We start from the raw sequence: 14067 nt of genomic DNA, 5'->3' as shown, positions 1-14067 counted from the left end.
CTAGTTGATCACAAGACATTATCTTATGTCTATCATTCACTTTGTTGTCGTAAAGATGTATATCAAGATTAAGATCATCTTTATAAGTAGTTAACTTGAAATGTAAATTGTTGTAGAAATATTGAAGATAGTCAATAACTGATTCTTATCAAATGATCATTGATTACAATATAGTTCTTGTTAATTTTTTATAAAATTAATAAAAGGAAATGTAAAAGTCAAATAAATTAATGTCATTTTGAAATTTTCGAGAGTAAAATATCAAATATGATGTAATACATTGGTCCATCAAGGTGCTTGATACCTGTGTGGTTGTGAAACAGGATTGAGCTGTACTATTCAAATTGTAATGTTGACGTCTATATCGTGTCTAGTTCTCCTGGAAAAGGGGATTGAACCGTACTATTTGGGCTACAAATTTTAAGTATGGGTAGTGTCTGGCTGTCCTGTTAAATGGGATTCAGCTATACTGTTTGGATTGTCACGTGAAAGTCTGGATGGTGTCTGGTTCTCTTGGAAAGCCAACGTAAAATTACCATGGTCCACAAGGGTATATTATATAATTTATAACGCTTTGACAACTTCACTTATCTTGGAAGTGTGATTAGCTCTAATGGATTGATGTCTGACAAAATCTTAACACGAATTCGAAAAGCTCGTTTGGTTTTTTTCCAAGTTAGGTCACCTATAGCAAAGGCGAGATATCCGTCTATCAATTAAGGGACAAGTATATTGCGCAATAGTTGGTTCTGCTTTAATTTACATTCGCGGAACGTGGTCATTAAGGGTAGAAAATAATCATAAGTCACTAGTATTTGGTGTCAGATTTCTGATAAATGTACTCGTATCTGCTAGGATCACCAGGTAAGTAATAGTGAGGTTAGACGAAGGGTATTAAGGAACGATGATAAATCAGTTGATGGGGCTGTGAATCTTCATCAACTGAGATGGTTGAGCCGTGTGTTATGTATGCCTGAACACCGATTATCACGACGCGCAGTGCTCACTAGTGTAGGGGATAGTTGGAAGAAAGTAAGATGTTGTCAAACCAAAACGTGGCATTAGTCCTTGAAGTCACTAACATCTGGTCTTTGTCATGTTGGTAGATGGAGATTACTTGGTTGGAGTCTGCGTGACCATCTTAACCAATGGTTGGATACTCTGTGTGACATGACTCAGAATCTATCACAATGGTGTCAATGTATACACTCTCTGACTTCCTTTAAACTATGAGATTAAAATTGGTTCATCTTTCTTCCTATGTACTAAATCTTTCTTCCTATACTATATTATCACACATAATCTTTCTTCTGTATATTAACACGATTGAATTAACTACTTCTATGAATTCGGTGTTCATCTTACCGTGCTATTGAGGTATGGCATCATGGACCGTTACATATATGTGCCTGATCCTACGTTGTAACTGACTGACTGATATAACATATAATATGATATAATACACTTTAATGGAATTATTTAATCACTGAATGATTATAAATTGCACGGACTTTTATCAAAAAAAATTTATACATGACTTAGAAACACATAATAATAATAATAATTTTAATTGGGAATCTTTTCAGCCAATCAATAATCAGTATGTTCTCATAATATGATTGGTCAGTTTTTTCTAGCATGTCATATAAATTGTTTCTATGGCTTTAAACATTTGAAAACTGATTTTCCATTTTATAGAAAAAACATGTACAGAATTAATAATAATAGTAATAATAATAATAAATAATAATAATAACAGAACAGGAAAGAAATGAATAATATTTCATGGATATTAAGTATTTTAATAATAATAATACTACTATTAATACCATTACAAAGATGTATACATGGATTTATTATGGAATATAGTTCATTAAAAAATATACGAGAAGGTGTTGAATATTGGAGACTTCGAAGTCTAGATCTTGGTGAGTTATTCTTTCTTCTTTGTTTTTTTCTTTTTGATGAGGAAAATATTAATATGATTTTTATATTTAAAATGATTAAGGTAGAGGATTTTTGATTGAGATCATGAACTGATTTATGTTAAACCATCATTGAAAATCTGGAAGTATTGGACGGCTGACTCGTTTTATTGTGGGATTACTCAGTAGTGTGTGTTGATGATCCCGCCACGCGGGATTCGAGCCTAGGATCTTCAATCTCGTGCTCGAACATACGAATTGTGATTTAACATCGATCGATTTATGATCTCAATCAAACATTTAATAATCTCATCAACTCTATATTGAAGTTAGAGGATTGTTTTTTACAATCTATTTTATAAAATTGGTTTAATTGAATTATATAAAGCATAATCGAATGTTTTTAAACGGTAGGATAATACATAACAGTTTATGATTCATTACAAAATTAAATTTACTAGATTTTGATAGTAATCAGTTTAGAAAATGTTTGTAAATCGGAGCTTATATATACCTTTATAGAGATTTATTAGGTTAGTTAATTCTGTGAAGCAAATTACAATTAGACAAGTATGTTATCTATCTGTACCGTAGAATAAATAGGATTCTCCTTAAATATAACTAATCTTTAAATTCATAAATGTCAGTACTATATATATCTTTACCTTACTCATCAATTGAACTTAAAATTTGCATCGGCGAGACTATAATTTATGTACAAACCAATCAGGTATAAGATAACAGATCTTGGATTTGGGCGCGAAATTCATTCATCCAGTTGGCTAAATAGAGATTTTGGCATTATAACTGATTTCATATCGTGATAAAAACCCTAAATCTAATCCCTAACCTTAATCATCAATTGCAAATCATGATTCTAATTCCTCACAGTGGTTTATAACCCTCATTTAGTCCTGTTTATTAAGTGAACACTCTCAATGTCATTTTGGTGTCACCCAAATGTCCTCCACAAATTATAGTGTCACCATTACATCTAGGATTTCTAGATTTTATTAAAATATTTACATATTCATTTTTAATAATTAACTGCTTGATTCACAAACATGCCCAGTTAACTCTTAAACAATTTCGCTGATTGAAATCATTAGTCAATTGAAGCTAGATCACCATGGAAGACCTGAAAGCACTGGACGGTCGTTTCGCCCTAGTATAGGACTCCTCAGCAGCGCCCATCCACGATCCCGCATCTCGCGAGATTCGAGCCCAGGACCTATGAGTCTCGCGCCAGGCGATTAGATAATTATTAAAATGAACATCACAATCTATACATAGATAAACACTGTTAATTGATTCGGTAACATTTTATTAAAATTGATTTCATTTACCAAGTATTACACTGATGTTATATTAGAGTAGAACTTTGGTTAGAATCGAATCACGCCAGACGGGATCGTGGATGTGCACTGTCAAGGAGGAGTTCCATACCAGGACGAAACAACCGTCCAGTGCTTCCAGGTTTTCCATAGTGATCTAGGTTCAGTTGACTAATGAATTCAACTATTAAATTACTATAATATCCACAAAACCTCTCTCTGATTGTATCATCTCAATCAAGTTTTTTTAATTTTTACTTTTCTGAATGCCAAAATAATACTGAGTTAGTAATTAATTTTATTGGTCAAAGTAAGAAAATCTGTAAAGTGTCTAAATACTGCAAACGGAGCATATTGCTAATGATGTATGATCTGTTACTTCATTTGATAATAGGAACTACATTAGTATATTTTAACAAAATTTTGTAATTCCATTGTTATGTATAATGAGACTATAATTTATGGACGATATTTGAGTGATGCTAAAGTGACACTGAAGATGTCCATCAATTCACTGGAACTAAATGTGAGTTATAAAGTAGTATGAACAATAAGAACTATGATTTACAGTAAATGATTAGGATTGTCAATTCGATATAGGCTTTTCATTATGAAATAATATCAACTAAAATGCTAAAATGTTATTAAGGCAAAATCTAAGACCAGTTCACTTATATCTGATTAGTTTGTTCATAAACTATAGTCTTACTTTATTTACACTGTAAAATTTTCTTCTTTACAAGACATAGATTTACAGCAATTTTATACAGAATTCCTGAATCAATTAAAGTTAGATTACCATGAAAAATCTAGAAGCACCGGACAGTCATTTCGTCTTAGTATATGACTTCTCAACAGTGCGTATTCACGATCCCCCTACGCGAGTTTCTAACCCAGGACATATTGGTCTCGTAAGCGAATACTTAACGTCTAGATTACTGAGCCGGAATCCAACAGTGTAAAGGTCTAACTTCAACCAATCTACGAAGTTGCTCCACCGTCACGACGAAACGACCGTTCAGTGCTTCCAGGTTTTCCATGGTGATCTAGCTTTAATTGATTCATGAATTCAATTATTAAATAAGTAACTATTCACGTAAATTTATTCTTCATTTCACTACAGAAAATAAACCATACTGGCTGGCTACATAATGTTTATTTACATAATTTGATCAAAAACTGTTATAAAATCCAGTATAATAACTTACGATATAAATACACGGTTATCCAATAATTAAAGAAGGAATGACGAATTTTTCAAAGATTAGAAATAGCTTATTTTCATCTGACTGTAAACCTCATTAACATAATCACTGACTGATCAATCTTAAAGGTTTTGTGGTTACTAAGTCAGAAATAATGAATTGTAGCTAGTTGTGAAATCCAGGATTAACGTTTCATACTATTTGATATTCACCAGTTAATTTTTATCTCAATGCTACCCTGATGTTTTTCTTTGATAAAATTAAGAAAAAAACTACTGAAATAGTATCATTTGGAAGTAGTATGTGTGTGCTTAAAAAGTACGTCTTAATTCGTTACACGTGAAGGTTTCATGTCTTAGCTACATTGTGAATGAAGTGAAATAACATGCTAAAAAAATATTTAATCTCATGTATATGCGCTTATTTGATTTATTGATGACAATCCCTAAGTAGAACAAAACGTGTATTTGAGATTCCACCCCTTACTTTCTAGTATTTGATTTTTATAAATACTTATGGCTAATATGGCAATATCAAGGCAGTCTACTAAGAACTCATATATACTAATATAACGACTGATCATATCAATGTCGGCTAAATACAAACTCTAACATATACTATTAATAATGTTAGTATTTTCTTGTTGACATCCGACACTTCGTATGATTTATTTTTATGAACTTGATGAATCCTTGGGAAAAACATGCAAATCATTTGTACAAAATTATTAACTATACTAGAAGCGAATCTACAACGTTCATAATATGTACTAATCATAGTGATTATTAGGCTAGTGAAGATCTAATACAATCTTACCAATATCACGACCAAGGTTTGAATTCATCATTTTGAATAAATTGAACATTCCATAGTTTAACATTAATAAATTAATCTATTTTTATTGGCTCAGTCAGTAGAAAAATAAAATTTTCCGACGTTTCGTAACTCAATGTAACCCACTTCTTCGGAGAATACATAAATAAATCAAAATTATTCCAAATTTCCTTTGTAATATTTAAACTCCGAGTCACATCTAATTTCTGTTTGATAAGACACCAATGACAAATTTGACACTGGTTTCCCTGACAAATACTTTATCATGTACTTTCGCATTGTTCAAATTAGTATTCTTATTCTTATAAGTGCTTCAATAAACTGTCATACAAACACTGAAATTCTTCTAAATGTGATCAATCAAAATTACCTCAAAGATTTGTATACACCTGATTCATCAAAACGTTCCATAATCAATTATCTTCCACTCTTAGTCATTTTTCTTATGCTCATTATATATATTAGTATTTGTTGGTGGTAGTCATTGTTATTCATGTCCGAGTTTGAAGTCCAAAATCATTTCAACATAATTTTCATAACTGTTTAAGTAAGATAAGAATAGCTTCATCATGGGTTAACAGAATTTCAAATTTATTCGACTGTCGGAGAACACTAATGATTGATACGTGCTGTGTATTATTCCACATATACATATCTATATATCAGCCATATATGTGTTAACAAATTTCGATTTTTGATTGTTATCAATTCATCATCATATGAATAACATCTACTAGTGTTCCATTTTGTACCAAGAAAATGTAAATCTCATACAATGACTCGCACACTGAAATTTGATGAAGCATGTCTAAATCCACTGTCATAAATAAATTAATATATTTGTAATATCTCAATGAATAGAAAAAGTAAACTTTTGTGACGTTTCGTAACTCAATGTAAGTCACTTCTTCAGAGAATAAATAACTGAATTATAATTAATCCAAGTTTCCTTTTGTACTATTTAAACTTGGATCAATTTTTTGTATTTGGTTATTTATTCTCTGAAGACGTGGCTTACACTGAGTGATGAAACTTCAAGAAAATCTGAATTTACCGATGATATTTATTCTTTAATTTTGAGAAAAAGTAATAACAAAGTTCAGCTTAAGGATCTCTCCACTGAATTGATTATTAAGTTGTACAATGATAGATATTACACTTTGATGATTGTATTGTTATGGCTAATCTATAGACTTAATTTATCCAATAAAATAAAAAGAGAACATTGTTTTTATACCGAAATAATGTTAAATTACATGTGATATCATTTGACAATCGACTGTTATCATTCAGCATAAAACAAACGACCAAGTTATATTTAAAAAACAAACAAACAAACAATTCCACCATACTTTACAAAGTATTTGTACATGTCTGTATGTCATTGTTTGTGTATGTCTGTGTGTATATATATATATATATATACCGTAGATTCATTACCATAGTTACTTACTACCATTCATGTAAATTTTATTTTATCTAATGATTAACAGAATTTTTTATTTAAAATTAAAAAAATTTTTTTGAAATTAACGTTTATTGCGCAGTGCTTTTTCATTTGTTTTTTGTTTGAGTACTATTTTTTTTTAAAAAAGGAGCATTTACATTTTTTTTTGATGTAGTTACTAAGGCTTGTATTCACTTGAGATGTTTATGAAAGCCGTCTAACAGAGTATAATGGTAATAATAACGGTAATAGTGATAATAATAATAATAGTAATGGTAATATCAATGACAATAGTGATAACAATAATTGTAATAGTGATAATAGTGGTAGTAATGACAATAATAGTGATAGTAATAATAGTAGTAACAGTAATAATAGTGATGGTAATAGCACTAGTAATAGTACTCATAATAAAAGTGATAGTAATATATAACTTGTTGAATGTCCTATACTATCCCTTTTAAAAGATTTTTAAAAATTTTAAGTATTCTATATAGTAATGTCTTGTCTGTAAAATCATTTATTCAATTGCTAATAGGTTGAAGACTATTCTAAGTTTATATTCGCATTTAAATGATAAACAATTATATATACATAGAACAAAAATAAATGAAGCTTTACATTTGATTGTATCGGCATTGTATAAGTAAACTAGTTGATTGTTTATTGATATAACATTTATGTATAGAGTTGTTTTTTAGTATTTGATAAGTGAAGATTCTATTTATGTTATTTGTTGATATATTATTCATTATTACCTCAAAAAACGTTTTGTAGTCCAGGATTTGATTCCAATTAGATTGGACAAATGATTGTTATTGAATGATTGCTGTTGAAATATACATGCTGACTGTTCAGATATATTTGATTGACTTAAATCGTGTTGGTGAATAATGGAATTAGATAAGTCAAATACGAGAATGGATATATGAATACTTATAGTTTGTACACTCGTTAATCGGAATAGACAATCAGAGAATTGCAGACAATAAAGTGAAGAAGACAGAGCGAAGCGAAACGAAAGGGCACGCAGTGAAGAAGACATGTCAGCCAACTCCATTTAATCCAAGCGTTAATCCATATTCATAGTCACACAAAAAAAACCTACATATATGTAATGAATAGGATAAGAAGTGTACACACATATACGCTAATATGAGAGCAGTCAGCGTTGATAAGTGAATAATTAAAAAGGTCGAAACGTGACTCAAGTAGAGTGAATAAATAGTCCTGTTCAGAATCTGGAATGAGTTATATAGCCTTAAAATAGTGATCAACACCATAGAGTAACTCATTTTTCATGCACTCTTTAATGCATAGACTAAATATTTTAATTAAATTAGTGACTAAGAATTAATGATGATACATTCCGTTGAAAAGTACTTTCCTTTTTAAAGAAATCACTATCTTCGTAATGCCATTATGAGTAGAAAAATGAGATTTTCTGAAGTTTCATCACTCAGTGTAAGCCACGTCTTCAGAGAATAAATAACCAAATACAAAAAATTGATCCAAGTTTAAATAGTACAAAAGGAAACTTGGATTAATTATAATTCAGTTATTTATTCTCTGAAGAAGTGACTTACATTGAGTTACGAAACGTCACAAAAGTTTACTTTTTCTATTCATTGAGATATTACAAATATATTAATTTATTTATGACAGTGGATTTAGACATGCTTCATCAAATTTCAGTGTGCGAGTCATTGTATGAGATGCATGTTGAAGTCAGTCACTAGCGAGTATATGTTAATTAGTATCCGAAGGGGCTTTTGTTGAGATTGTAGTAATTTTAACAGTTGAAATCATGAGTTAATTGAACGAAAAGGCCGTCCAGTGCTTCCAGGTTTTCCATGATGGTCTAGTTTCAATTTACTCATGATTTCAACTATTGAAATAATAATAATTCCAAAATAATAATTACATAACCTTGAATTTACTCTGGTAATCCTTAATTCATTCTATGGCCTAGGATAACGTGACTATTTCTTATTCTTTCAATACGATGTAAAATTGTTTCTCTCCCAATTTTTTTCACCTTGTTTCCTTGATCTTTCATTTCATTGAACTTTATTAATTTTTTCATATAAAATACCCTGACAAGTAAATGTGTGACCAAATTGTTCAAAATGTATAGCACAAATACATGACATTCTTTTTTTCCAGATCAACTTCATCTCATTATTCTATCGAAATGAATAAAAAAATCCTAATCTGGCTAATAATGAACTAGTTACAAGAAAATTAGAAAAAAACAATGGAAACATTCACTTGATCTTGTTTTATTTGTATCTTCCCATTGTTATTGAAGACTCCAATTGATCAATTTCATGTTAGCATATATGCATCCTGTGTGAATTGCCTCAATATAGTCTTAAGTCACAAGTTTTGTCAATGTAAAGTGATTGAAAAAAGAACATCCTCTTTTTATTTGTATAGTTTTATATACTTAAACTATTTAAATTATTAAAACCTTTGCCATTATGCATAGTTTTTATATAACTAAGTATTATAATTATAGGTTATATTATTGTAGAAAAATCTGTTCTATATTTTAGCTGTTTCCTCAATGTTCATTTGTTTACTTTATCATATTTATTTATGTTTAATAGAGATTGTTGTCATAAGTATATGCTTATGTTGTGTAATGGATACATGTAAATAGGGTATATATAATGTTTACACTTTATTTCGTTACTTTCATGATATTTCAATGTCAACAATCATATTCTTACTAACCTTTAGGGACTTTTGTATAAGTGGTTTTAAGTGTATTTTTTACACTATATTACTAATATCAAAAGGGGTTTTGTAGAGATTTTAGTAATTTCAATAGTTGAGATTGTGATTCAATTGAAGCTAGACCACCATGGAAAACCTGGAAGCACTGGACGGCCAACTCGTCGTAGTATGGGATTCCTCAGCAGTGCGCATCCACGATCCCACCCCCTGCGAGATTCGAACCCAGGTTGAAGTTAGGCATTAACACCGTTGGATGGCGGCCAGCTCAGTGGTGTATTGGTTAAGCGCTCGCATGCGAGACTGATAGGCCATGGGTTGGAATTTCGCGAGACGGGTCGTTGATGCTCACTGCTGAGGAGTCCCATACTAGGAAGAGTTGGCCGTCCAGTGATTCCAGGTTTTCCATAGTAGTCTAGCTTCAATTGACTCATCATTTCAACTATATGCTAATACATAATGATGTGTTTATTCGACAATAAAGGAAGAATTCTCAATAGGCTAAATTTTCTTCTAAGATGAAGTATGATTTTTGGTAACACATATCTCTATTACATCAGTAATTATTTAAGTGACAGTAGATACTACAACATTAGGTTGTTTATAATTGATTGATTAGTAAACAGTGATTATTATCCTGCATATTAAGTTCATCATAATGAAACTTCTTTGAATTATAATGGTTAACAAGAAACTTTTAACTTATTAAGGATAGGTGACTAGTGTTCAGATTCCTAGTTGATAAGTGTCAAATGGCATTAAACCTAGGTCAAACAAGACTTCTTGTCTACTACTTCCAACCATCTAACATCTCATCGTTGACGATAACTAAGATGTTGGTGATTTTATACACTTCAAGTTAGATAATTCAATTGGGTAGTTTTCATTGTCATGCTGAATAACATTTTCAGATAAGACTATAATTTATGGACGACCTTTGAGTGACGCTAAAATGGCTTTGAGAATGTCCACCTACTGACTAGGGTCAAATGAGGGTTTTTCACCCATGTGAAGGATAAGGATTGTGATTTACAGTTGATGGTTAAGGTTAAGAGTTTGATCTAAGGTTTTCATCACGAACTGACATCAGCTATAATGCCAAGACCTTATTTAGTCAAATGGATGAATGAATTTCGCGCCAAAATCCAAGACCTTTAGTCTTATCCCTGATTGGTTCGTCCATAAATTATAGTCTTTATATATTATTAACTTCTACATGAAGTATTTAAATGTTACTTTTTCAGTGGTGTTAAACCCATATTTTTACTAAGATTTTGTTTGAGATTATTGGTAACTTATACAAATCAGTGACTGATAACTATCCAACCAAACATCTAAGATTGTAACGAAACTAAATCACAAAATTAAATTACCTGATTACTGAGTAATGTCATTTCTATTTTGGTTGTTGGGTGGTTATTAAATTTAATCATCTATGTTGCAGTGTAGTCATTAGTCTGAATAACCTGGAATTGCATCCCTCCACTTTAATAAACAATAGCTAATAGAGGCTAAACTCATGTTTCACGCTGGTTATAACTCCTCCGCAAGGTATGGCTGTAATATTGAGACAGCTTATGATCTACATTTTCTAGTTCCACAGAATAAGATGCTATCACTGAGCTATTGAATTACCGACATCAATCCATTATTATATTTATTACAATTAATAATTATTCAGTAGTAGTTAGTTAATTATACAAGTTAACTAAACAAATATTGCCAACTAAAATTGTACTGTAAGGTCCTATCATCAATAGATTTACGTAAATGTGCCTATCCTAATGAGAATAACTCATAATTTTTACGTCATAACTGATTATTAGATTCCAAATAAACCGTATATATATATTCTATCATTTTATTTCATAAGATTCTCATCAACTACTTACAACGTATAATCAAAATTATTATAACGTTTACATACTGCATCCTTGTGCTAATGTGGTATGGCAACTCGAATTAATGTATGTACGTATGAAGTTCTACGTCGTTACTGACTCACTGACATACGTATAACAGTAAAAATGGATAAGTATCATCGCGATGGTGTAGTAAAAATATATGTAATGAGTGTTGTAAATAAATACTATATATGAGAGAAGATTCTGGATTATCAGACATAATAACAAATAATTAAATATATGAGTCGATCTAAGCTAGACCATAATTGAGAACTTTGCAGCACTGGGTGGTCGTTTCGTCCTTTCAGTCTCGCTCGTGAACACTTAACCTCTAGACTACTGAGCAGGCACTCAACGGTCTTGATGATTAACTTCAATTAACCTATGATCCTAAATAACATGAATTAAGATCAGTTAGTTAAAAAGTAAATAATAAAGATTTGACTTCGAACTAAGTAATATAATTAAAATAGAAGATAGAGAAGAAAACTGCAAAAATTACATAATAAACTGATGATAAAATCATCATAGTAAGGATCGATTTACAATTATGTTCTTTTGATTACATAAGTTCAGGTATGGTTGTTTCATGGCCATTCATAATCATTCATCATAATAAAGAGCAACAAGTGTATGAAATTTCTAGTTGATATATCATGTTAGTACACTTTATCAAATAATTTGAGTTAATTAAATATCAAAATGTTCTGTGTATGCTTAGTTACTATTTAATATATAATTAATGAAATATCAGTTGTATCTTCTGTCATGGGCTTGATTAACTGGAATTTAAACATTAACACCGTTGAATGCCGGCCAGTTCAGTGGTCTAGTGGTTAGGCGGGATCGTGGATGCTCACTGCTGACGAGTCCCACGATAGGACGAAACGGCCGTTCACTGTTTCCAAGTTTTTCATGGTGGTCTAGCTTCAATTGACTCATGACCTCATCTATTAAAATTACAATAATATCCACAAAATCCTTTCTGATATAAACATGTTGTAAAAATTTCCCAGATCACTACAGATCTAATCAGTAACAACAGTCATTAATTAAATACTGAACATGTAAATGATTTGAAAAAAAATTAAAATCTAATGATAAAACTCTATCGTACTTGATGTAACAGTCATGGGGAAAGATGTGACATGTACCATTCTCAAACTGCTAGGTTTGAAGCTATTACGAGTCCACTTAGTATGCGAACGGAACAAAGACTTCAGATCGTAGACCAATAAGCTAACTAACTGATGCGTCCCAGCCTCGCTAACTAGAGGAAGAAGTCCAAGCTTGAAACGGGAAAGTATATTCCGTAAGCCAGAATAATAACAGACACAAATCAAACGTATGTATACAGCACAAAACTGTCCTTAGGAAGCGTTGCAAAAATAACATACTAAAAATACACAACGGACCAATAGCGTTAAAGATTCTCCCAAGTGGGAAATACGACATGAAGGCGAAAACAAGGAAATTTAAGTTTCCAAAATAAAATTACAAAATTAAGGCATTTACCAGGTGAGTTTTGGGGATTTAACATCTCCAACGTAATAGGTGTTCTACCTTCTTGATTTATTTTATTGTGGGTTAGTTATTATAATGACAGTTGTATATTAACACAATAATTGACTATTACAGTATATGTACCATAAATAAGTCATTACAATAAAATATCATCCATGAATATGAATTTTATGTATAAATTACACTACACAATGATAACAACCGGGTCAGTTGTGAGGTAGTAACTCACTGATGACAATGGTGGATATGTCGCTCAATTTCGTTGATTAGTTGAGGTTAGACATTAACACCATTGGATGACGGCTCAGTGGTCTAGTTGGTTAAGCGCCTGGCGCGAGACTGATAGGTCCTGGATTCGAATCCCTTGAGGCGGGATCGTGGATGCGCACTGCTGAGTAGTCCCATACTAGGACGAGTTGGCCATCCAGTGCTTCCAGATTTTCCATGGTGGTCTAGCTTCAATTGACTCATGATCTCAACTGTTGAAATTACTACAATCTCCACAAAACCCCTTCTGATAATAATAATTCTTTTTTAAATATTTAATCAAATATAATCTATTCATCACTTCCTTTCATATAATGCACTGTTACGTAATGAATATGTAATCTCTCCTTTTATGTTAGTCTGATTATGTTTGTAATAATATCGTTATCGTTTCTAAGTAGATTATCAATCAAACCATTTAAAAAAAAGAGAATCAATCTTGTTGAGTGTTAAACTGATTATATTTCGAAATATATACTTATTTCCATGACCTTATTTCTATTTGACACAAAGCAATTTTCTATTCATTACTACCTACTATAATGAAGATCAGCTTTCTACAACTTCTTTTTGGACTTTGCTCGTCACGAGAAGGCGGTAAGTAAGACTTCCGTGGGAGTGACTATATACGCCTGGCTATGTGAGAACATATCGAAAGGGAGAGTTGACTCTCTCTCTCCTCCGCCATAACAGGGCATTTAAGGGCGACTGTAAATAGTCTTAAGTTATTATAGGGGTTGATAGTTACAGATAAAACTTGTCATGGTATGGATGTTTTAATTAATTTATTTGAATGCATAAATATTGGTAGAGGCAACGAATACATATGCGCCACACAAGTCACTTGATTTGTGTGTGAGCTGTAGTACTGCGCGGGTGCCCGGCAGA

At 31.3% G+C, this 14067-nt stretch overlaps 1 protein-coding gene across 1 annotated transcript in view; it reads left to right on the top strand.

Moving 5' to 3' along the window:
- The first annotated feature begins 1721 nt into the window (after nt 1-1721).
- The window catches only part of MS3_00008441 (uncharacterized protein), a 152015-nt gene continuing 139669 nt past the window's right edge, over nt 1722-14067 (top strand). Inside the window, exon 1 of the mRNA XM_051216779.1 lies at nt 1722-1928. Coding sequence (XP_051065394.1) covers nt 1772-1928 — 157 coding nt within the window. The 5' untranslated portion in view covers nt 1722-1771. The remainder of the gene's footprint in view (nt 1929-14067) is intronic.

Source organism: Schistosoma haematobium, chromosome 6 (genome assembly GCF_000699445.3).
Source record: "Schistosoma haematobium chromosome 6, whole genome shotgun sequence".
NCBI classification, from domain to species: domain Eukaryota; kingdom Metazoa; phylum Platyhelminthes; class Trematoda; order Strigeidida; family Schistosomatidae; genus Schistosoma; species Schistosoma haematobium.
This window is presented reverse-complemented; position numbering and strand designations above follow the sequence as displayed.